Genomic DNA, 24,320 nt, shown 5'->3' on the forward strand with positions numbered 1-24,320 from the left:
GTATTTATTGGAGTTCGTTGGCACTATTAAAGTCCGGACCGACCGCATAATAATAATGTGTTCATCAAAACATACAACTGCCATATTTAATTCGAATAACATCTTGTCAGTCTTGTCACAGTATATTTTGGCTCAATTTTGCGGTGTCTTAAGGCCAGGTTGTTTATAAAAAACTTTTTATTTACAACGATAAACCTTTTTTTGTTTTAATTACATAAAAATGTGTATTAGTATTAACAAATTTGAAATGTTGATATATAAAAAAAATCAAAACTTGTGAAGGTTAAGACTTGATAGCATATAACGAGCACGGTACAGTTTCTGATCGATATTATGCCCGTGGCTTTTCAAGTAAAACGAAACCAAAATTTTGTAAATTTAAATATAAAAGTTTTTCTTTGTACACGTTATCTTATAACTGTCTACAATTCGCCGCGCGAGAGAACTCCAAATTTCTTTATCTAAACTAAATCTAATTCATCTAATCAAAAAACCTAGCCTTAACACGCACAAAGTGCTAATCGTAATTCATCACAACATGTGTCGTGTTGTCGCGAACAATAACATCACACTACTATTATGTCCTCCTGGACCCTCGAATTATCGCTGAGTGGTCCTCGATTGAATAGCGTAATGATCCCATATGGAGTGCACTTAGCGATCACTTGACGACCCTACACTAAATTCTATGTAAACCCTAGTATATTTTGACCTTATGATCTGTGAAAATGTTTGTGATCAACAGTCAGATATATCCTGTTTTTTTTTTAAGTTAAAAACAGTGCACACGTTAAACAACTTCAAACTTCAACATTTTTTATGCACTTGAAGAGTTTCGGAAGCTTTTAAAACGTGTTTAAAATAGTACAGTGCTTTATCTTTGCTAAGGGTTTTTGTCTTCCTCCCTCAGTAAGTTTAGATTTACGTCGAACATTTGACAATACTGACTTTTTTTATGTGGCAATAATTTCCAAATATTTACGATTGGACGACAAATATTAATTATATATTAATTACCCCTGAGACAGCTATCCCATGCTACTTCATCATATTATTTTTTGTGATATTTATAGTCTATAGCCCGTAGTGGGCCGGCGCCTACCGCCCGCCGCGCGCCTACCACAGGGTACACTTTGGGTCCCGGATTCTTTATGTTATTGTCATCGATCGTTATTGAAAGAACCACCTCGGATGTAGGCTTCCATGTTCACATTACCTTTATATATCTAAAATATTTGTCATTCTGATTCTAGAACGGGTGTAAGCCAAAAGTTTATCAACACATCGTTTTGTATAAAATCTTTCTTAAGACACAGCTAACCTTTTTAAAGAGATCTGTTATCTTATCATTTTGATAACCGGTGTCCGTTTCAAGTTCACTGTTTTAAAATCGGTAATTAGTTTACATTTAAATGTGAAATTATTTTGTTGAGATACAGTGAATTTACTTTAAGCCAACCTCCATAAATACAAGTAGCATGTAGTCTTGCAGACTTAAATTGAACGGACCGGCAGTTTTTTCGCACCGGTGGGTCGAAGTAAATTTCGTACAGGTTTATAAAGCTACATTTCAACAAGTTACATTTAATAAAAAAACAATACGTTAATATAAATATGTTGGAGCACTATCGAACAAAAACAACACGACGCTATTTTATTCATTGGCGTTATTTATTTAAATAACTTATTAATGTAATTTTTGTCATGTTGTTATTCAATGCAGTTGCTTATAGCGAATAGTAAATAGCTTCTGGTATTTCTTCATATTTATGTATAACACGTTTCATTTTCAAATAAATTCAAGTAACAATTTTATACAGCTACATATATTAAGTTTGGGAGCGTCATAACAGTAAAAGGCTTTGGCGGTAAGCAGTTCCTCAAAAAAGTTATGAATTATTCTCAAGGAACGGCTTCTAATGGGGGTCAGGAGACTCCTTCACTGAATAATTACACAGGAAGCCGCCCATAACAGACCGCACTTAATATAAATCATCCACTTAACACTTTTTTTAACGCTGCGACAAAATCTAAATATACTGGCAACGCATAAAAAGTAAACGAAAGTTTATTTTAGTGTAGGGATGAGATAGTATGCGCCGCGGCCTGAGCTACGAGCCCTGTCACGTCACTGGACGCGCACCGTCCATCATAGCTTCCTCTATCCCTCTCACACACACCGAATAACCCTGTGTAAACTTTGCCGTCCTTGTCTCACATCATGCGTGGACTGCTTAAAACAATAGCGACGATAACTGGTCAGACATAATCTTAAAATTCGTATTTCAAAATTATTAATAGACAGATGCAAACCGTTTTTTCTTTTTACCGCTTTTAAATTCAAAACATCGACCCTGATAAAAGCCTGAACGAAGATAGCGATGTGTATTTTGCTCAATTTATCTTTTTTTCGTCGATATTGAAAAATGTGTCGTCGTATGCGTCACGGTCGCTCTGTTTTATTTTTTTCTTATTTTTGGCAGAATGACACAGAAATGCTTTTGGCCGTCGTCCGTTATCGCTGGGAACCGCAGTAAAAAAATGTTTTTGCGAAGTGTTTTGATGCTGTATTTTTGTTTTTAAATTCCTGTTAAATTATAAAAATGGGTGATGCAGCTGGTCGCTTATCGCGGGTGTTTTTAAGTGAAATATCTTGCTGGAAATCTTGGACCGTTTAGCATAATTGCCGATGCCAGGGTAAATGTATAGGTACTGTACTTGTGTAGTAGAAAATGAGGTTAAGTTATTTGAGGTGAGTTGAAGCGTAGTTGGGTAATAAAGGCTTGAAAAGGCGGACATTGTTCTCAAATCAAACATGAGCCGGCAACAATGGCTGCGATAACTCGCGGCCGCCCGTTTGTACTAAAATTCAATATTTTCCGGGCGGATGCGTTGAGGTGGGGCTCCACTTACCGCGACTATTTTGGGCTGTTTCTTATTCGTGTATATACTAAGTGATTCTTTTTTTAGAGCCCAGTTTAAGTACATACGGAAACAAACTCAAACTCATTATGTAGTTTTTTTTTATTTATCCTTCGTTCCACATACGACGACATAGTGTCCTTCCTCGTTTTTTTTTCCTTCAACGCGGGATGAACCCTTGTATCTAGCATAACATAAAACTAGTGGCCATTTGTGACTGTCATTGTTTAGGTAGGTGTCAGACTTGTTTTTATTGCCAGCGAAGTATCGAAAATAATGCGCCAGAGTCTTAACCCCTCCGCCACGAAATACACGCTTAAAGCGTGCACACTTGGCGCTAACGCCAACCACCATAAGTACATTAATTTTAACCAATGGTGATCAGTGTCGCGTGTGCACGCTTGAAGCGTGCGTACCTGTGGGGCTCGGGTAAGCAAAGCATGGCCAGTTTTCCGCTATCGCTAACGCGTCCGCTCCCGCGCTCGCTCGCACCAGCGCGCGAACGTCGCCTCACGTTATCCGCGTGAGCGGGCACGACGCGCTCCTATTATATATTATTAAGCCCGGTGTTTTGTTACCGGCCCTAGTATGTTACACTATTTTTTATACTAGGCTAATGTTACCTAAATAATAACGATAATATTTGTTTTTTTTGTTGATTTTATGATCGTAGTCTAAATGTTCACTCACTTGATAGAGCCTGTCGGAAGTGGTCTCATTTCTCCGGAATGGAAGAGCAGATGGTACGCTTTCTCATTTTACTTGGGTTTTCTTCAAGTAGTATTCATTTTTTTAATACGTAGCTAATAAATAGGAATGGAGTAAAAGATGTTACGCCGTGGCTTACTGCGCAAACGTGTGTCCTTAAGTCCTAATATGTAGTTACATATATATGAATTTCCTACTTAAACAGTGGATTATTTATATAGGAAATACATATGTACTTTTACGACCCTGTTATAATGCTACTTAGTAGAAGCGCGTGCATGTCTCGTTGCCTATATATCGACCCGCTTTATTTTTAACAAGTAATAAGAATAGTTTTAGATAGTTGTATACTTAGTTGTTTGGAATTGGCTTTGTAATTTTTGTGTAATTATTAATTACCCTCTCCTTAGTATTATGTTACTGTAAACATGTAATCGAATTTAAACTGTTGTGAGATATACTAACATTGACAAGTACAAAACACAAGACAAGTGACAAGTTTTAACAAGTGAGTCTAAACCGTAAAATTATTCAATGTAAACATGTATTTCTCAGGAAATGATTATTCTTGTAATTTTTTGAGAAAACCTATAACATATTACGAATTGGGCATATCGTTTCGTTAGTCAAACGATAGAAAAAAAAAAAAAAAAAAAAAAAAAACACCGAAATACGAGTTACTTTTACTGGTAGATATACGTAATTATATGACATCTTGACTTGCTTGTAAATATGTCTTGAAACTATTTTCCATCGTTTGTCCGACGACGCGAGACTATCTGCCCAACTAGATGTTTGAAGATTTTTCATGTGTTGATCTAATGTAGGTCATACAATTAACATCAATAGTAGAGAAAAGCAACACGCCTTAAGTACATACATATGTGCCACTCTGGAATACTCTTTAGAATGAAAGTAATACGTCTCTACAGTTCTCATTCACAAAAGTATCTGTAGGTAAGTCTAATTGTTCTACATAGGTATCTCTTTTTGTTAAGTTAGTTATAAGATAAAGGCAGATAGTTTAGCCGCGTATATAGTCTGATCCGTTGCTTTTGATTATGACTGTAACACCTACCTAATACCTATTAGCAAAAAGAATAGATAGTATAGAGGGGTCCTGTCATTGTAAATTTTGTAGTCACTGTAAATTTACTGCCATCTATCGACACACGACTAAAACTCAAAATGAAAACGTATAAAGTTATCAAAAAATGTATATATATGGATAAATGATTTTATTATTTTTATATCATTATGATCCATGTTCATTCACTGATATATCTATGTGTTAAAATTGTTAAATATGAAACGGTGTCGTCACGCCATCTAGCCGAGGATAGGCTAAAGGTGTGTGCGCCACCTATTCGAGAATGACTTTTACTGGAATTCCGAGGCACGTTTTTTCCTTAGACTTTATTCGTCTTATACGAAGTTACATATGTCTTTGCTATTAGTAACCAGTAATAAAGTTATACCTAACTAACATTGATCTTGTGACTCTTGTTTAGTTTCGTCAGCCACAGTTTCGGCCTAGATCTTGATTTGATCGATTCGTCTAGACATTCGACTTTATATTCAGCATTTGTAATACAATGACTGGAGGCTAAACAGCGTGACATCAGCAGGATTAGGATTCCTATAAGTCCTGAAAGTAACTTTTTTCACGTTCAGTGACTATTTTTTTACAAACTCTTATTTAGTCGATAGCAGCCATTTTGTGTCGAAATCTTGAAAGTCGATATAATTTACTGATATGAAAAAAACATTAATAATTATTGTCAGTGCATATTCAGAATGTCATACATGATGAAATTTACAGGATTCCTGACTGGTTTTCCATTAAAATTCTGTACGTATGTTAGAAACTCGTTCGTAATATTGGTATCTTTATTACTTGGTAACAAAATGAATCTGTATTTAATTTGCCGTAATGTTGGACAAAATCGCTGACATTTAAAACTTTTATCGCATCATAATATCGCTAGATTATCGTCCGAGGTATTAACCTACATATATGGATAGATTATTTCGAAACTGCACTGACGAAAAGGTATACTAGTGGCATTACTAAATGGTCTCTAAAGGATGACCCGATGGACCCGATCAAATAGATGGAGAGTTAATAACTTAGAGATAATAACCTTATATCTAACATGGCCATTTACTAGGTATTAAATGGTCTTACCGACATGTTCCCAGTCTAGCTTAGCTTGGGAATTCTCAGTTATTTTTGCTAACATCTTAGGCTATGACCGTCTCACTTATCACATAATTTTTTTTTTATGATATCACTTCGGTTTCTAACTAAAGACGACTCACCTTAATACAATAAAAATACTTTATACTTAGGTCCAGTCTACGATTTATCTCCGGCAATACCTACTGGTAAAAAGTTGCTGTGTTTTTTGGAGGATACATTTTTACTTACTTAAATAACATAATAGGTATTACATATACCAACCGTCGTAGTTAAAAAGTAATAGACTTATACTTAGTCACTACTCATTAAGTTGGTTATCAACTCGTGCGGCAAAATAATTAACTAATTTTTAGTTTATTCAATTATGTTAGTGTTATAGTGTAAAAAATTATATAAAATTATTTTTCTCAAACATGCAATGAAATATTGATGTTATGTTCCTTATAATAGGCTGCGAAGTATGACGTTTCAGGTGCGGCTAGGACAAAAGGTCGTTAATGGAATTTCATACACATCTTGCAGGCCTAGGCCGGCAAAGTCCTCTTTTTTAATTTTCATTTCACAGATATTTGTGACACAGCATCGTGGCATTCATCCATTAAAAAAAAATAGAGGCAGTATTTGCTTTATGGTTCGTAATGACACTCTGCCACTACGCCTATAAAAAAAAAAACAAAAAACAATGTTTGCTATAATTTGCAGTTTTATTTGTATAAAATCAACATGAACTTAATAAATAATACATACTATAATTTTATAATTTTAAATTATAAATTTAACTACACAAATAAAAACATTTAAAATATTTCATCTAAACGTTAGCGGTAAAAAGGTCTCCTCAAACACGCGTAGTTATATTTTTTAAATTGTTATGGAGGTAAAGTTGAAAAATATTCATTCTGTTTTATAGGATTTATGGTGCGTTGTTGATTTTTTGACTTTAATATGAGTTCCGACGAAATAATGAAATTAATATTAATTGTAGGTGTTGGAATTGGCAGCGTAAGCAGAATTGATTTTAATAACTTGCTGCCTCTGCCGCCAAGTCAAAGACGAAGTATGTATATGGTTGCTTATGGCAATTTTATTATTTGAGAAACTAAGAAAAATGGCTTACAGTTTATTTACTTATGTGACGAAAACGACAGTCAGACGGATACAAGGCGAAAAAATCAAAGATACATGAAAATATACGGGTAGTAAAAATACACGACTCGTGTAAAACATACGCGTGATAATGATATAGGTACGTGTTGGTTATATTTTGGGTGTAGTTTACTTTTAGTTACGTTTAGTTTAGACGCTCAGACCTATCCGGCCTCGCTTCGCTCGGCCGTCTATATGTCTTCGGCCGGCAACCCCTTTCGTCCCGGCCTCTGTAGTAATGTACTATAATTTTGTTTTTACTGTCAGAACTATGCTCATGCACAGTAACAGTAATAAGTATTATAATAAAAGTATTATAATCGCCGGCAAATTTTACGGATTTTATTCATACCTTGGCGGATGCAGCTATAAAAAATTTAGCAATTTATGTCACTTTTTATCGCATCCGTTTTTAAGTGCACAATTCAAATATTAAATCTTCAAGTAGATTTTTTTATAGATAATTACCTATTTATTTCACTTATGTCTTTCCAATAACATTTCGAATTGGCAGTTATCACTTATCAGTGTGGAGGATGGTATTATTCTAACAAAATACTATTACGTTGAAATATTTAGTAATCGTGATCAAGATGGAAGGAATCTTCAACGGATTCTATGAGCGATGGTCCTCAGTCTTCAATTTAGTTTAAAAACTTAACCGTCTATTGTCACCTGTAGGTAAGTAGGTACTCCATACCAACAGGTTACCGATACAATAATGCGCGTAGGTCCATAACCGGCGGGACCGGCGCTTATCTAAATAAAAGGAAATTTGCGGATTCTATGAGCTCTGGCCTTAAGTTTAATCTTGAATTTAGGTTAAAAATTAACTATCTATTATCACCTTTACTCCATACCAACAGGTTATCGATACGATTATGCGCATAAGTCCAATAACCGGCGGGAGCGGCGCTGCATTATTCATCCGGCAAATTGTAATATTATGCGACTGCATAGGGAATTGTGCGCATCGATATCTGCATGTCTAGGTCGGCTGAGGCTTTCCATTTTGAAATACATAATACCTATAGTATATATTTGGCCTACAGTACATATGTATTCTGTTTCATTTACCTTCGATGATCCTTACATCCTGGCGGGTGATATCTCTGCGTGCATCCTATGCTACGGGATTTTTTTTTTTACGGGCATTAATAAGACAATACATCTGCATTTTGAGCCTTCCGTCATCGCGTCACCGACCTGATTGTCAGTGGACTGTCAATCTGCTGCCGGCGCTGCCGCGGGGTGAGATGATTCCATCCGGGGCGGGTTGTAGCGTGTCCGTTCTGTTGGGGCTTGCCAAGGCGACAATTGTTGATAGAAACAAGATGGTCAGATGTGAAAAATATTACCCAGACTTCGCTCCAGGCAACGATGCAGATGGCCGAAGATCGAGAGGCCTGGAGAGCAGTGATAGGAAGAATAACCCATTAGGAGTCACGTCCCTCAGACATGATGTCGCGACCACGAAGAAGAAGAATAGTGTCTTAGGCGGTAAGTGACAATTGGGCAACCCAATATTTATTTATTTTAATTTGGCGTTCGTTGATATAAGATTGTCACATCGGTTAGGCCTCGTGTATGATAATACTATTGCTTATTCTGTGCCAATACCCTACCACACCCGGTCCGCACTCGCATGAATCGTGTTACTTGTTACTGCACACAAGGCAAAATCGATGCATTCTAATCGTCGCATTGCAGTATCGAATAATCTAATACAATACGATTGGAGATTTTATTGTGTTTACCTCGACCATAAGCAGATTAGCCTCGAGTATCTATTAGGCTTTATCTAGGCTGTAACGGTGCGGTGCTTGGTTTACATTTGCTCTCTATTTTTAGTGACTACTAGCGACCCGCCCCGGTTTCGCACAGGTTAACAAATTATACACCTAAACCTTCCTCAATAATCACTCTATTGATAGGTGAAAACCGCATGAAAATCCATGAAGTCAGTAGTTTTTGAGTTTATCGCGAACATACAAACACACAAACAGACAGACGCGGCGGGGGACTTTGTTTTATAAGGTGTAGTGATATTACAAGTACCTAATACTTGTAAGTTAAATTTTACAAGGGCTAAATTAAACCTATACAAGTATACATATAAGTATTTGTGTACAAAATATGTAGATGGATTTTACATAACTCAATCAAGTTTAAGTACAAACTTTATTCGTGTTGTAAAAAAATGTTTCCTAAATTAGAATTTTAATTAAATATTCGTTGAACCTACTAAATTGTAATTTACTCGCTGTGAAGTACCTACCATGAATAATACTTATTGGTCACACAAACTCTACATAAAACAATGTGAAACAAACTGACTGCCATAAAGATTTGAGATCATTCTGACTTACGAACATTCAATATCTCAGTACCTATCCTACCTAACTAACCTAACTGCCTACTTCTAAAAACGGTTTATGAGAAATATGAATTTACTATTACTTCTATGTAAGCACAAATCATACAAAACAGTAAATATTTATATAGCAATCATTCATACTAAACGATTATGGCCAATTAATTACACCAATAATAAATAAAAGCGATAGGAGGCGGCCGGCGCGACCGAACCGGCAATTATGTTCGGAACTCTAGGCCTGCTATCACGGCGAGGAAACAAACCCGGCCATGATATAAACCTGTGATTTTCAAATGCTATTATATATTTGCGGTGTAAATTTACTTTTACGATACAATTTAATTTATACGTTATCATTTTGATAATGCTAAGAAATAATACTGATTGAAGATTTTATTCTTGAGAATTATACCAGCCAGGTACGAGTATAATGTATAGTCAGCGCATAATTTTAAAATCTCTTTGTCTTCATATGTATTAAACTGAAAGAAATGTTTGCATAACAATACACATACATATGTATAAATATTTTGTTCCTACTTACACAAAAAACGGGACTTGCGAACTGTGTTGTTACCTATTACAAAATAGGTTGTAGGATATTCAGTAAAAAATTATTACTTAAATTTAGTTATTTTTGAATCGCACACTTAGTTTTTCTAATTTTTCTTTTTCTCGTGTAATCTAACATAACATTCCAAAAAAATACTAGTTTATTTTTTTATTGTGATCTAGCATTTTTTCTATCTTCTACTGATACAAATAAATAAATTAGATATTTTTGGAATAAACGTAGTCGGCCGATGTCTAAAAACCTTTAGGCCTACTTTATAACACTCGTGTTATGAATAAAACCCTTCGACAAGGGTGTGGTGTTTGATATTTTATTAGTGCCCCGCCCCTCTCTCCGCCCGACCCGCCCTCGGTTAATTATGTGCTGTAACCGTGTTTGTTATAACACTGTTATTATGAATAGTTTTATGTGTGGTCTGACAGTGATATTCAACTCGTTATAAAGACAGTTACAGAGCAAACAAGTTTTTTTTTGAACCTGTTAGGTTATGCTGTTCGGAACGCGTTCAAATTGTAGAAATGTGAAGTGAACATATTTATGACAAGTTTTGTGATATGGAAGCAATTTCCTACAGCGTTTTTCTTACATTTGACCAATAATAAAATAGATAATAAAGCGTTGCGATACAATTTATTAAGTAATAAGTACAGTTTCTTAATAATTTCTCAGTCACATTTTATTGGAGCAACCAGTGTATCAAATAAAATATGTTTTTTTTTACGTAGGTACCTAACCTATGTAGTTGTTTTACACAATTGATAGTGTAGCAAATAATTTTTAATATTGCAGAAGATTGTATCTCATCTCACATTTTTTGTATTGTATTGTAACTTTTTCAACATTAAACTTATTCTCGTGTCTTCTGTTTCTTGTCTCCCTACGTAATCCTTTCGCTCTCGTTTTAGGGAAACGCAACAAAACAATTGCAGCCTTATATCAGACACACTTAATGAGGCCTATTCTGTTTTTATCATTTATGGTTTGTCAAATTGTTAAAACACAGTGACGTCTATCGCAAGTAAGTATAACGGGTTAGCACTGATTGACTAGCACGTTAACTTTTCGCGGATTAGCAAAGTAATATTTTCGTTTTAATTTGACGTCTATCGCATCAGTCTGAATAGGAGGGCTAACATAGCCACCTAGAAGATGCCGGTAGAGAAGTATGGCCCATGCGGAGATTGCGAGACGTCTTTGACACCATCCTTTAAAACTAGCCGGAAGAAGCACAAAATTGGCAGTTTAAAAGAGAACCAGGAAAGAGGTCTTTGCCCAGCAGTGGAACACTTATTGGTGCGCGTGAGTTTCCTGATGACACAACTTAAAGTCGTATCAACATGAGATGAAAACCATATCAAATTGTGGAAACAGAACTGGCTTTAATGTCTTATAAGGTAACGTAAGACAAACGCCTGCGTGGGCGCAAGGTGACCACGCTCCGTACGGACCAGAGACTTTTATTGATATGTCCCCGATTTTGTGAGCGGCGAGGATTTCTTTACGACTTTATAAAACTTGTGGAACATTATAAATACAATTTGACGGTTTTGGATCTTACACAAGACCATGATTTATACTACGTCGGTGGCAAACAAGCATACGACCCGTCTGATGGTAAGCAGTCTCCGTAGCCTATGGACGCCTCCAACTCCAGGGGCGTTAAAATGCGCGTTGCCGACCCTAACACTCCGCTCTGGCAACCTTAACTATTCACCAGCACTTTTTTTAACTAAATCACTACTTACTTTCTCGTCTAATTGGCATCCATTGGGTAGCAAATATTAATGGTGACATGCGGATTGCAACTGCAGCTGCATTAGGTACTGTTGCGGCATCACTGCTGCGGCAGTTCACAAAACCAGCACAGCTAGAAGATGTTGATACAATTCCTCGCCAGTCTGTCTTTGACCAACAATATAATGTCACGTTCCAGACATCAGGACGTGAGTGCGATTAAGACCCTATTCAGTTTAAATTATGAGTGAAATTCGTACTCTTACACATGGTGTTTTACATAGTTTCAGTACCTATAGACTAGGTGTGGAAAATGGCTGTGTTATAGGTACTACATACTATAACAGTTAATTGTGACTTGCAACCCTTATAAGTCCATTTCCGTATATGTTTAAGTTAATGTTTATTTTATATACATAAATTTGCTAAGAGCCTTATAGGCATGAGTGTAATTATTACCGTTTAGGTGTTATTATAATATAATTAATTGAAATAAAGTTGTGCATTGATAACAAATGATTAGGGGAAGCCCGGGTAAAACGCATATGTTAAGGCAAATTGACAAAATAAAATACAAGTATCTAATAATTTTAACACTTTTTAGTTTTAATTTGTACGTTGTTTCATAAACTTTGGAAACAGCTATTAAAAAAATAAACTTATAATTTTTTTTCTATTAACACCACTAAAATCAAAAAGTGTCTATTATCCTTTTTGCCCGCAGGGGTCGGGCAAAACGGATATGCCACTAGGGCAAACAGGATTACTTAAAATGTCACATTCAGTCTTGGCATTCGTCAAACATTTTTGAGGCAGAATTTATAGACTTTCCTTCTTTTTTTACTGATTTTACAGCTCGCTCTAACGATTTTTCTGATCGCGATGCCCTATCATGCTTTCTTTTGTAATTTAAAACCACCTGAAAAACATCGGTAATAAAACGGTCTGTAATAATTATCCGTCTTGCCCATATTCGTTTTGCCCATAATGCCATTATTAGATCGATGAACAAAATTCAAATGTTATTTATAGATTATGAAAAAACTACTATCACAAATTATACTTAAATAAATATGCCATTGAACAAATAAAACTTATAATTATACACTACATGTATGGTAAAAAAGTTGTTGCACAAACTTCTCTTAACAACAAACGAGCGCTTACATTGTTTTGGTCAAACTGCCATGGCGTCACCGACCGCATGCCAAATCATGGTGGCAAGTGTCAAAGCGCCATCTATTACCCATTTTTAGAAAAATCGAGTATTCTTCTTACCCACATAATGCGTATTGCCCGGGTTTCCCTATAACTTACGACGTTATATTATTTGCGTTAATAAATAGATCAGATAAGTTATCCATATTCTGTGTAAACTGTTTTGACATAGCAAATTATATTATGCATATCTATCTGAATACATGAATGCCATAAACACAAAGGTTTATTATACCTGCAGGATTTCTATTAACACGAACTAAATAGAAACTCATAATGTATTCAATAATATTAAAACGGAGACCAGGTTTCATTGAATACTCTAGTACTGGCTTTGCACCAGCATCACTACTAGTACTACTATTATATGGATAATTATAGTATGGTATGGACTAATATTATGAATGCGAAAGTGTCTGTGACCTCTTCATGCTTGAACCTCTTCTATTTATTAGACGAAATTTGGCATGAAGATACTTTGAGGACTTACAAAGTGGGTGGTAATAAGTTTTCAACCACGTACCAGGACACCATAAAGTATAGAAGACTGACTCTAGGCTGCATGAAACCCGACCCAACCAGAGAAGTAATACCAATACAACCAAACCCAGACGGGTTTCAGACGAAACTGACATAGGGCAAGCGACGACCAGCATAAAATGCGCTTTCCGATTACGTGTAGTTACTACGGATATAAAAGTCACTTTACACTGGTCTCTGTGAACTGGTATTCCCTATCTGCGCACACACAAGTATAGAGAATACTTTAGCTAAAGGTACGTGGATAAAGGTAACCCGATACAGCCCGTAGGCCGCATACAAATGTCGTACGAGGATTCTTCAATGTCGTTTTCTTCGCAAATGGACAGTGGTTTGTTTCTCAGTATTTGGTGCGCTGGTAAAACTATCTGTATATGGTTTGATTACTGGGTAAGGTGAAGTTGAATCATGAGTTTGTGAGTGTGTACTTTTGATTTTACTTTGTGTTGGTTTTGTTATCCTTAATTGAAGTTCCGATCGGAATATCAAAATTAGGAAAAGCAGTGTTTTCTTAAAATGCAAAGCAAAATTTGTCATAAAATGTTAGAAAACCTTCTTCTTTGGAAAATTGCCTACTTAATTATAGCTCTACTTTACAAATAGTCGCGATGGGTTGCCGGGTGTTGAGGTTGACTAAAGAATGGTTAAACGCGTTTCAAGATTAATTCTTCATTAGCTGCACTTTAACACCACGTCAGTTCATTGCATAATAAGCTATCAATATTAGAGCACCTAATAATAGCGTACCTAATTGATTGCAAAAACAGTTATATTTTTTGTATAACTTAGCTTTTTTGGGTTCCTATAGTTTCCCTTCATCATTTTATAGAATATGCAAATATAAGGATATGTGTAGGTATAAAGATAATTCATATAGAAATATAAATGTAATTTAATTAGAAAATAGAATATTTCTATGTACAAGGTAACTTGCAAATAGGTGCAAAGAAATGTCAAATACTTATATTTATTTTGTTTGCCATTATTTTTAAATATTCATTAGCCTTTTGTCATGGTGAAGGCAATTTACTGACGATTATTACTATAATGAGGTAGTTGTTTAATTACTGGGATATAATTTAAAAAAGCAAATATATTTCCAAATTATTTATTGTAAATTATATATATTTTTACCTACTTAGAGATTTTTTCAGTCAAATAAATACACGGTATCTTTTAAATTAAATATTAATAAAATTGTACAACAACTAAGCTATTTACATTATATCACAAATAATAGTTGAAAAGGCCTAGTCTAGATAGTATCACTTCTACTTACAGTCTGATCCAAATGGAATATTCGAGAAGCACTCGCACTAGTCCGTATACACTCCTATTGGATACACTCTTAACAGTCCTCTAAATCTACTAAAAATGACTCGATGTCTAGCGGTATACCACTAATACACTCACTTAACGAATGTGATCGTCCGAACTGCCCTCTGCGCCTCAGAGCTTGTCAAAAGCTCGAGAGTTGGTGAGCATCTCTCTTGTCAGGCGCCACACTTGCTTCGCAGCATTTTCAAGCGCCGTCGGCGACTTGCCTTTGAAAAGGTCGACGTGAGGCAGAAAATAGTGCGGGCACCGCCGGCACTGCAGCGAGGAAATCAGCTGCAAAAATATCCCGTTTATACGGTCGCCGATTGCGGCCTCGTCCCATTCGTGTTCGCGAGGATGCTTCTCGCATTCGTACAGCAGTAAAGTCTTCATGTGATAACAAGTCACTGGGTTCCCTGGGAGATCTAAATGCCGATCGCGAATGGTCTTCAATGTGCTTAGACACTTCCGTCGGCAACCGCCTTGGAGTAGACGGTTTTCCGCTTCCAAAAAACTTAGGACCCACGCGTCGCCTTCCATGGCCGAGTTCTTTCCTTGCAGCGCGAGACACTCTTTTGACAGTAGATCGAAACCTTCCGTTTTTACTTCGGCAACGATGTTTGGGTGCGGCCAAGGGATGGCCGGGAGCGGCCAGTGTGCAGCCGAGCGCGGCCACAAGCCAGCGCATTTGAAGGCTGGAGTTATTTGAACCACATAGCGTTCCCGAATTCGAAGCTTGACTTCAGTCGTCTCTGCGATCATTTTGACGCAGTCTCGGTAGGAACATTTGTCACACGCCTGTGCCACTAAAGTTTGGAATCGCGAGCGGATTTTCCTCGCCGAAAGATATCCGGAGGCGGTGATGAATTCCACCCAGAGCGACATGGAGCGCTTGCGGCCGTCGCTCAGCTTGAGCACAGCGCAGCCGGGCAGAGAACCGTCGTCCACGAAGTTTAACACTCCCATCTGATTCAAATATATTACTATCTCGAACTCATGCGGCGAAACCACTTCCAGACCATCGAAGCGTCCATTATAGTCGGTGAGCGAGGAGATGAAGCGCGGCTCTTGCAGCTCGACCTCCTTGAGGACATCCTGGACAATCCTGCAGACCTCATGAATAGTTTTGGCGATCTGAGCCTTCCTGCTCGCGACGCGCTCGTTGTAGTACTTGTTCATCTGGTAGACGAGCTTGGATTGCGCGGCCATCATCTCCGGCGGCACGAGCATGGTGTCTACGCGCGCATGACGAGCGCGCTATACGCACGCGCGCGGCACGCAGTCTTTTGTCGACTGAACCGATGAGCCGGCCGGCGGGCAGGGTACGCCTTCTCTAAACCCGTTCGGGGGACGATAGGGCGGGCTTTTTCTCGCTCTAACTCAGGAGGCGTGCACGTTTGATAGAGAGAGATATTTGTATGTTTGTAAGGTTGTTTGGGAACGAGCGGTATTGATCGTCCCGCCTCACGCCGGTAGGTATCGGGCGCGGCTCGTTATAATAACGCGGTAGCCCGTAACAAGCTGATGACGACATTTTTATCTATCAAGTTAATAGGCATCTTGTTCCTGAGATACTGTACACTGGGCACTTGTAATTAATTTGATATTTTATTAATTGATGTGATCCTAATGAATCTCGGGGAATTGAACGTCTACATAGCTATAAACTGCTTAGAATATCTAATCTGAACACATGTCTGACATGCGTATTTTATTAACGCCTAGATAAATTTCTAGAGCACATAACTCTTGTGGCTGGTTATTTAAATTTAATTTTGATTAGTATCTAACCTCCCGGTAAAAGAAAGTCAGGCCACCCACTGGGAAGATGGACGGAAGACCTAAAGAAGTTTGCCAGCGACGACTGGGTAACAATAGCCCAAGACAGGGAAATGTGGAGTAAAATGGAGGAGGCCTTTACTCGTCAAGAGGTCCTTAATAATAAAAACTAAATTATTGATCAGAATTCAATTTAAATTTGCACGACATTAGTTTGATAATATTTAATTTAATTTAATTTAATAATGTATTACTATTTAATTTAATAATGAAATATGTATACTTTTTTTGTTAAGGAATTAAATGGCTTAAATAAAATAAATAAAAAAATCTAACTATTCACAAGCGTGTTTAATATATTTAAGCAGAAATTTGGCCAAACCCAGTTGTCACAATAAATCAAGCTTGAGATACTATCTCGTTGTACAAAATGTACAACCCTGTACGGCGCCATAACATCATTTATGGAAACTTAACACCAAGGCTCAAGATTTAGAGACTAATTCAAACACAGTCAGTTTTTTTTCCTTTTTACGAGTATAAAAAAACTATTTGATGAGCAATTATTAAATTGAACTAATTTATTATACTAATATTACTGTACAGAACCTAAAATTGCGTGTTTTAAGTACCTAGGTGTATAAAGTTTCATATTTTTTAACTTCATTGTCTAAAAGTAGTAAGCAGCTAGCCCTAACCTAACGAAATCTCTTTTTACTTATTTCTCCTATTGTAACCCTTTGTATATAATGTCCTTTCCCACATCTGGATGTGTACAGTCAGCCAAGAAAGTGGTAGACCACTATTCGACTCTATCAATCAGATGATGATGAGGTGGTGTACCTATATGTAGGGAAAATAGATATACTTAATGTAGAGCATTATGTTGTGCCCTTTAGTTTGATATTTACCATCAGGCCTATCAGAATCACGCAGTTTGTAGGTACTACATAACGTTCTTGGCCTAGGATTTTATTTTCTGTATAATCTAATCTACTTAAGGTGTTGAATTTATTTCACAAGATGTAATATTTCCATAAATTCTCAGAATTCTTTTGGATTCTGGATCAGGTAGCAGATTGTTCAGTTTTTTTAAAGTGTGATTGCCTGCTTCTGCGTATTACCTGCAGAGTGATTGCTTGCCAATAGCTAGACACCAGCAAAACATAAAAGAATGGAAAGTAAAAAATATATATATATAAAGTTAAGAACACAACAATAATAAGCGCAAAACCATGACACTAATTACAATTTAATATAAATTATAACATACATACAATATATATACAGTGTTACTACTAAACGAAATTAATAACTAGCTTAAATCTAAAATAGGCCCTTGAGGCATTGTACCAAGGATGCTGGCGGCATTTCCTCGCTGTATCGCAATGCTGATACGTTGTGCGAGGTAGCCGCCAGCTCTTCGGTCACCAGTTACGTCAACCAGACGCTTCGCGATTTCTGCGAACAACTTATGCGCGCTGGGACCCCATGGACCTAGAGTTTCAACACCAAATGGTACAAAATGGTACTCTCTACCGAGGCTCTTATATTTGTTACGTTTTACAATTTAATTAACTATAGGTACACTGTACCTACCTACTGAGTAAGTACGTAGGTATCTACTGAAAAAATGTATCCCGCCTGTACCTACAATAAGTGTGTAGTGTAAAAATTGGCTTTAGATTCCCTATACTTTTTGTTGTCTACAGAAGTAACGCAAACGAGTTAAACATAATATAAAATGTGTATAGGTAACTAAGTGTGTGTGTGTGTGTGTGTGTGTGTGTGTGTGTACTAGCCTACATCATTGACTTTATCATTCAAAATACACTATTTTAGTTAAAACCAGCTCCTAGAATTTGCCTAAGCAAATTCCAAAGGCATTTGCAGCGACAATGTTTGAAGTGGCACTGAAAACGGCATAATTATTTTCATAGCAATTTGACATTCATGGAGGCCGTCCACTACCTGTCGTTTCTCAAGTCAGTGAAGAGTTAGTTTATTCAATCTTCTAGGTGCTGGTTTAACTAAATAAAGAGTTAATGATAAAGTACATATTTTTGCTCTATCTCAGCCCACACGACTAATATCAAACAGTAATCTGTTAAATTGAGGACATATAACACTATTAATTTCTGGCCGAAGTATAAAGTCAATCATCACATTGATCCCGCATTTTCACATCAAGACAAACATTAAAAGCCCATCCACACGCATAGGTGAGTCCCATCAGGATGTTTAGTGTTCCTATTTCAATCTCGATTGATGGCCCGGCGTCGCGTGATGGATGCCCCGTGCCCGCTTGATTTACTCCGCTGTCTCCCGCGATTCATGGCCGCCTGGTCGTTTTCGGCGGGAAAACGGAATATAAATAACTTAATTCTTCGTTTTTTGGTATGCAAAGGATACGAAAGGGAATTGAGTAGGGACTAAATGGAAATAAATATGTGAATCTTCTTTTTTTGCGGGACTTTAATAGGATGCCGAGGAAATAAACGGAACTAAATAAGTTACCTATATTAGGTACGACATAAATGCTTCAGCTAAATAGTCAAAGTAGGTACCTACATAATTTATTTTTCACATCACCTAATCGGAAAATGGATTTTTCTTCCCTGCTAGGAGGGATCAAAGTGGCACTTTTCTGTTCAACGACATTTCATTGCCAGTATAAAATATTAATATAATTAACTATGAACATCGTATGTTTTTGGAGTCGGGGTGGAGGCTCCGGGCCTTCGGCCTTCCGCCGGGGTCGGCTTTCGGCCTCCCGGCCTAAAGCTCGCCCTTCGGGCTCGCTTGGCAAACCTGGCAAAAAAGAGTAGAAATTGAAAAGTGGCACCACTGTAGTGTCAACACTAAGATTTTTTTATTTTCCTCATAGTTGATGTGAAAAGCAGTACGAGTATGTGTCACACGGTATCAAAATTATTTCGTCTTGGGCGTTAACACTTGAATCCCTCATTATGCTCAGGATTCTACTTTAGAATCCCTCACTACGTTCGGGATTATATTGCAGAATCCATCGCTTCATTCAGGATTCAATGTACTGTACGCCCTTGACGGAAATATATCTTTTGATCCCTTGTAACACAAACTACTATTTATTTTTCGTTTCTGATGAAAGGATACTTAAGATATGGATCGAATTGACTTAACACAAGTAAACCAATAGACCGATTTTTTCCCTTAGTCCCCATATCTACTGTTAAATACTTAATAGTGTTTTTTATCACTACATTTATTCCGTTATCCAGTCACTTATTTGCATATAGTAAACTAATAAATAAAATTTTAATATGTACTATCTGGGTACTTACATGTATTACCCAGATATAGGTACCTACAAGTTGTAGGTATTTGGGTACATATACCATATACTTGGGTACATATAGGTAGCGGTAGGCTACAACTACATACAGTCAAAGAATTTAATTTCCGGACCATTTCGTAACTTGTCACTGTGACAATCAATATGAAAGTCGCTAGGGACTATTCCGTACACGGCGGGAAGAAGTTGATATCTGGCGGGTAAAAATGGAAGAAATTTGAACCTTATGTAAGTTTACTTTAGGTTCAAATTTCTTCAGTAGAATATCTCGAGTTATCAACTTCTTCCCGCCATGTACGGTATTGTCACTATGACAATTAAAATACGAAATGGTACTGAAATTAAATTCCTTGTACATGTGTTAGGTATTTATTAGAGATGCACCGGATATTCGGTTATTATCCGGTATCCGGCCTATCCGGCCATTATTTTAATATCCGGCCGGACACTGGATAGTGACCTACTATCCGGACGGATACCGGATAGTAATAACATTGCTTGATTTCGGAGTAAACAAAATTGGATTTAAGTAAGAAACAGTCACGGTCATAATCGATCGTACTCGTTATTATTTTAAAACAATTTAATCATTTCACAGACATGCACGCACACTCATTTCGAACCTAGAAATGATTCCGCGCGAACGTTCACTACGGAACAGGTCAAAATCTGCACAATGCGCACCTGAAAAATCGAAATGTAGGTATAGTTCCGCCGGCCAAATATTCGGCCGCCGGATAACGAATATTCGGTAGATAGGCAGGCCGAATATCCGGTATCCGGCCAAACAACTATAGGTATCCGTTGCATCTCTAGTATTTATTTATTCAACTTTAGTTAAACCCGCTCTCAATAAGCTCTTGCACTTGTAGTATTAGGTTGACATGAGTAGGTATAATAAGATGTGAAGAATAAAGAGTAAACCTGAATAAAATAAATAAACGTTGCAGCTAAACGTCAACGGCAATGGTCCCGTTTTGCATTAAGATAACTGAAGCTGACATGCTCACTATAATCATACGTTGGAAAGCCTTTGATCCCTAGTGTTTACTGGAATCGCTGTAAATAAACTAAACTTGAATATCTACAAGAAACAAGATACATTATACTGGTTTCATCTTGGTACCTACGTTAGGTTCTTAGTTAAATGTAGGACTTATTACTTCTTGCATACTTAATGTATAAGATATTCGTTTTGAATAGGTAACTTATATAGCCAGCACAGCGATACTCAACTTATTAGGTGATCCTGTGGGCGCAGCACGGTTCCATTTTTATCGTCTATCACTATGCGCGTCCCTTTCGCACTTACGTACTTGTTAGAACGTGACAGGCATGGTGACAAGGGATAAAAACGCGACCGTGCTAAGCCGCCTGGTACCTATATAGATAAGAGCAGGTTACCTAACCTTGTCATCCGAATCACTTCATGATGGCTACAAAAACAAAACCGCCTTTGTGGTTGTGGTCCTAATTAAAAAAGGTTGAATAAGGCTGCTCTTGCACGTGTAGGTAATATCTAAGTTAATTTTTGTTGCGAGCGCCTTAAAAAAATATAGTTATGGAATCCGAAGTAAAAGTTTTAAAGTCCGAATGATGGGAAGAGCACCTACGAGTAAATAACATTCGAACACCTTATAAAATTCCAACTATACCTACATTAAGTAGCTGTAACAACTAACCACACATTTGTTCTCAAACCGTACACCACTTTATCCCCAAAAGAGCAGCGGCGCTGGTCCCCAGCGCGCACGCGCGCCGCAAAATGGCGGCCGCGCGCCCCGCCCCTTCCGCCGGAAGTGCCCGCCCACTCTAACCCTTCAGATTTTATCGCACTGTAAATATTGCCCTTTTTCGAACCGGTACTGAGATTTATAAGCGAGATGTAACAGTTTTTTTTTTTGTAAATTTTTGCATAAGCTGATCCAAATGCAAAATAGATAAAACTACAGACATCTCTCTTTATTTTACGAGCATAGGTAAAAAAACAGATTGATTGTCTCTGACTATGCTCCAACGACAAACGACTCTTGCCAAAGTATATCATTCAACATTTTTATTTGACTTCTTCCTGAAGAATATTGTTATACTCGGACTAAACTAACCGACTTTGACATGACAAATTGTGAAAGTGCCATAATAAACTTCATATTTTCATAAAAACATAACGTTTATCTCCTGTCACTTTCTCAATACCGACGACATTGTCTCGTTAATACTTGGATAACTTGGACTTCTTCCTAAAAAGTATTACTACAAAAACTTTACGCAGTATCACACTTTCGTAGTTGAACTACAAATTAAATTAGTTAAACGTCCATCGCCCACATCTGTTAACAGCTTGTCACTAGACATTAGATGCGCTGGCATCGCCGAGCATTCCACAGCCTATTACGATCACGTACACGTTATTTACGATCGTACACCACGATGTTTAGAAACACGTCACTCCTCTTCAACTACTAGATGGTCAAAACAGCGCGTCCAATTCAACAGGCAGTCGCGAGTATTATTTATGGCAAACAGGATTCCCTATCGTGTAATGTGAGCGTATGAGCGATGTGCGCCGACAGACATCTGTCACCCCCCACCGTTGGCGTGCGACTGGCCGCCCCACCTCCCCACCCGCGCTTTTGCAGGGGTTAAGCTCCGCCCATTCATGAGCTCCTAATCGGAAAATACGACGTAAGTACTTATTGAATTACGTGCGATTTTCGACCTTAAGGATGAAGAATGAAGGAGTCAACGCGTCTAAGGATCGTTAGGGTTGCACAGGTTATTTATTTTTTTATTTATAGTTTTTTTAATGATATTTTCGGTCGCCGCTCGCGGTAATTGGGGCCCGGATTGCGCTCGCGATTGAGACGTTCAGAACGCCGCAATAATTATTATAAAGATTTCAGATAAGATAGCCCTCTTTGTTTCTGCGTGCGGAATGCGTATTTTTACAGTTTTTTGTTTCATTAGCGAACGGATGCATAAAGAGGAGGATATCTTAATAAGCCCTTGGGAATTTATTGCGAATATCTTCGTTACGCGGCTTAAACAATGCCGAATACCTACAGTGAAACAGGCTTCATAAGCTCACGTGCAATACGATTTCCCATGTAACACGCTTTTTTACGCTGATGCCTGCAACTTGTTTCCATCTTCACTTGACTTGTGACTTTTTTTCACGGTTAATACGACGGTTAAGACGTCGTCCTTTTAGAATCCTCTATATAAATAAAATAACACAGAAGTAAAACCAAAAAAGTACTTACGTAGTAGCAACAAATTTAACGATGTGTTTACAATGAAAAGATTACGGCTAGTTAACGTTAACGAGCCGGTTAACTGCCGTGTAACGTTATCAGTCGATAAGCCATAAACCTGAGAACACGCCTTATCTCTTTGGGATGATGTCGTCCTAGTAATTTTTATCGCATGGAACTTCGTTAACTTGAACTGTAAACTTTGTCTTTTTTTTTTGTGTTTCTACTTTAAAAGTGCAAATGCGCGTACATACATAAAGCCATTTTCTCATGTTCGTCTTACTTTGTCATTTATTACGAACCGAGAACTTTACAATACCTTGAACGAAAGTGTCACGCATACACACACTGAATACTTTCTTATTTTTTAGGTCCGATATGATTTTACCAATAATTAGAATTAATACGAGTATTTTTATTCAATCGTTCAGTTCTAACAAGCCCTTGATAACCATATTAACCATTTGTCCCTAATCCATTATTGTGATTGTGACAGTGTTTAAATATTAGAAAGCGCCAAAATAACAGAGGTTTTCTAACATTGATCAAATCAACTGTATCTCTTCTTAGTCCACGTAACACCTAAACTTGTTTATCTAAATGTGTTCACTTGTTTAGGTATTCATCCTAGTCCTTAATCTCTTATCCTTAATCTGTCTCCTAATAAACGCACACGCACAGACGCCACACAAAACGAGCACGACGCGCGTCGCGTTCGATTATCTCGCGAGCGAGCGTGAAACGAGACGCACGTGCGCAGGAAATGGATATATCCGCGAGTTTTGACAGATGTCAACTTTTTTAAGTGCCGGGGAAGCGTAAAGGACAATGCTGTAAGATCTTCTAACCTATTTATTGCAAAAACTGAATTTTAATTTCCAAAAAGAATCTAAATAAAGTTGAAACAACTTCGCGTTCGATTATCTCGCGAGCGAGCGTGAAACGACGCACGTGCTGCGGCGCCATCTGCAGTAAACTGATATAACGCCAGTTGTGACATGTGTCAACTTCTTTAACTACCGGGAAAGGGAAAATGATAAGGTAATTCTGAAACATGTTTATAGGACTTTTTTGCAAAAAGTGTCACTACAACAGATTACAATTTAATATACAAGAATGTCATCTCACAGGAAAAAGAACAACGACCAATAAAAAATTATCTACTTAATAGAACAATGTAATTAATGGAAAAAGTCTTATTGGAACTTTAAAAT

At 37.3% G+C, this 24,320-nt stretch overlaps 2 protein-coding genes across 2 annotated transcripts in view; one reads left to right on the forward strand and one right to left on the reverse strand.

Moving 5' to 3' along the window:
* LOC134795192 (neurobeachin-like) overlaps positions 1-24,320 on the forward strand; it is an 868,575-nt gene that overhangs the window by 765,081 nt on the left and 79,174 nt on the right. The gene's annotated exons all lie outside the window — the stretch shown is intronic.
* Positions 14,515-16,318, reverse strand: LOC134794687 (protein mab-21). Its single transcript, XM_063766456.1, has one exon. The coding sequence runs from the start codon at positions 15,967-15,969 to the stop codon at positions 14,872-14,874; it is 1,098 nt and encodes a 365-aa protein (XP_063622526.1). The 5' UTR covers positions 15,970-16,318; the 3' UTR covers positions 14,515-14,871.

Source organism: Cydia splendana, chromosome 11 (genome assembly GCF_910591565.1).
Source record: "Cydia splendana chromosome 11, ilCydSple1.2, whole genome shotgun sequence".
In the NCBI taxonomy this organism is placed as follows: Eukaryota; Metazoa; Arthropoda; class Insecta; order Lepidoptera; family Tortricidae; genus Cydia; species Cydia splendana.

Bases quoted from the DNA above. Each gene is read 5' to 3' on its own strand.
- LOC134794687 (XM_063766456.1), bottom strand. From the start codon at position 15,969: ATGCTCGTGCCGCCGGAGATGATGGCCGCGCAATCCAAGCTCGTCTAC.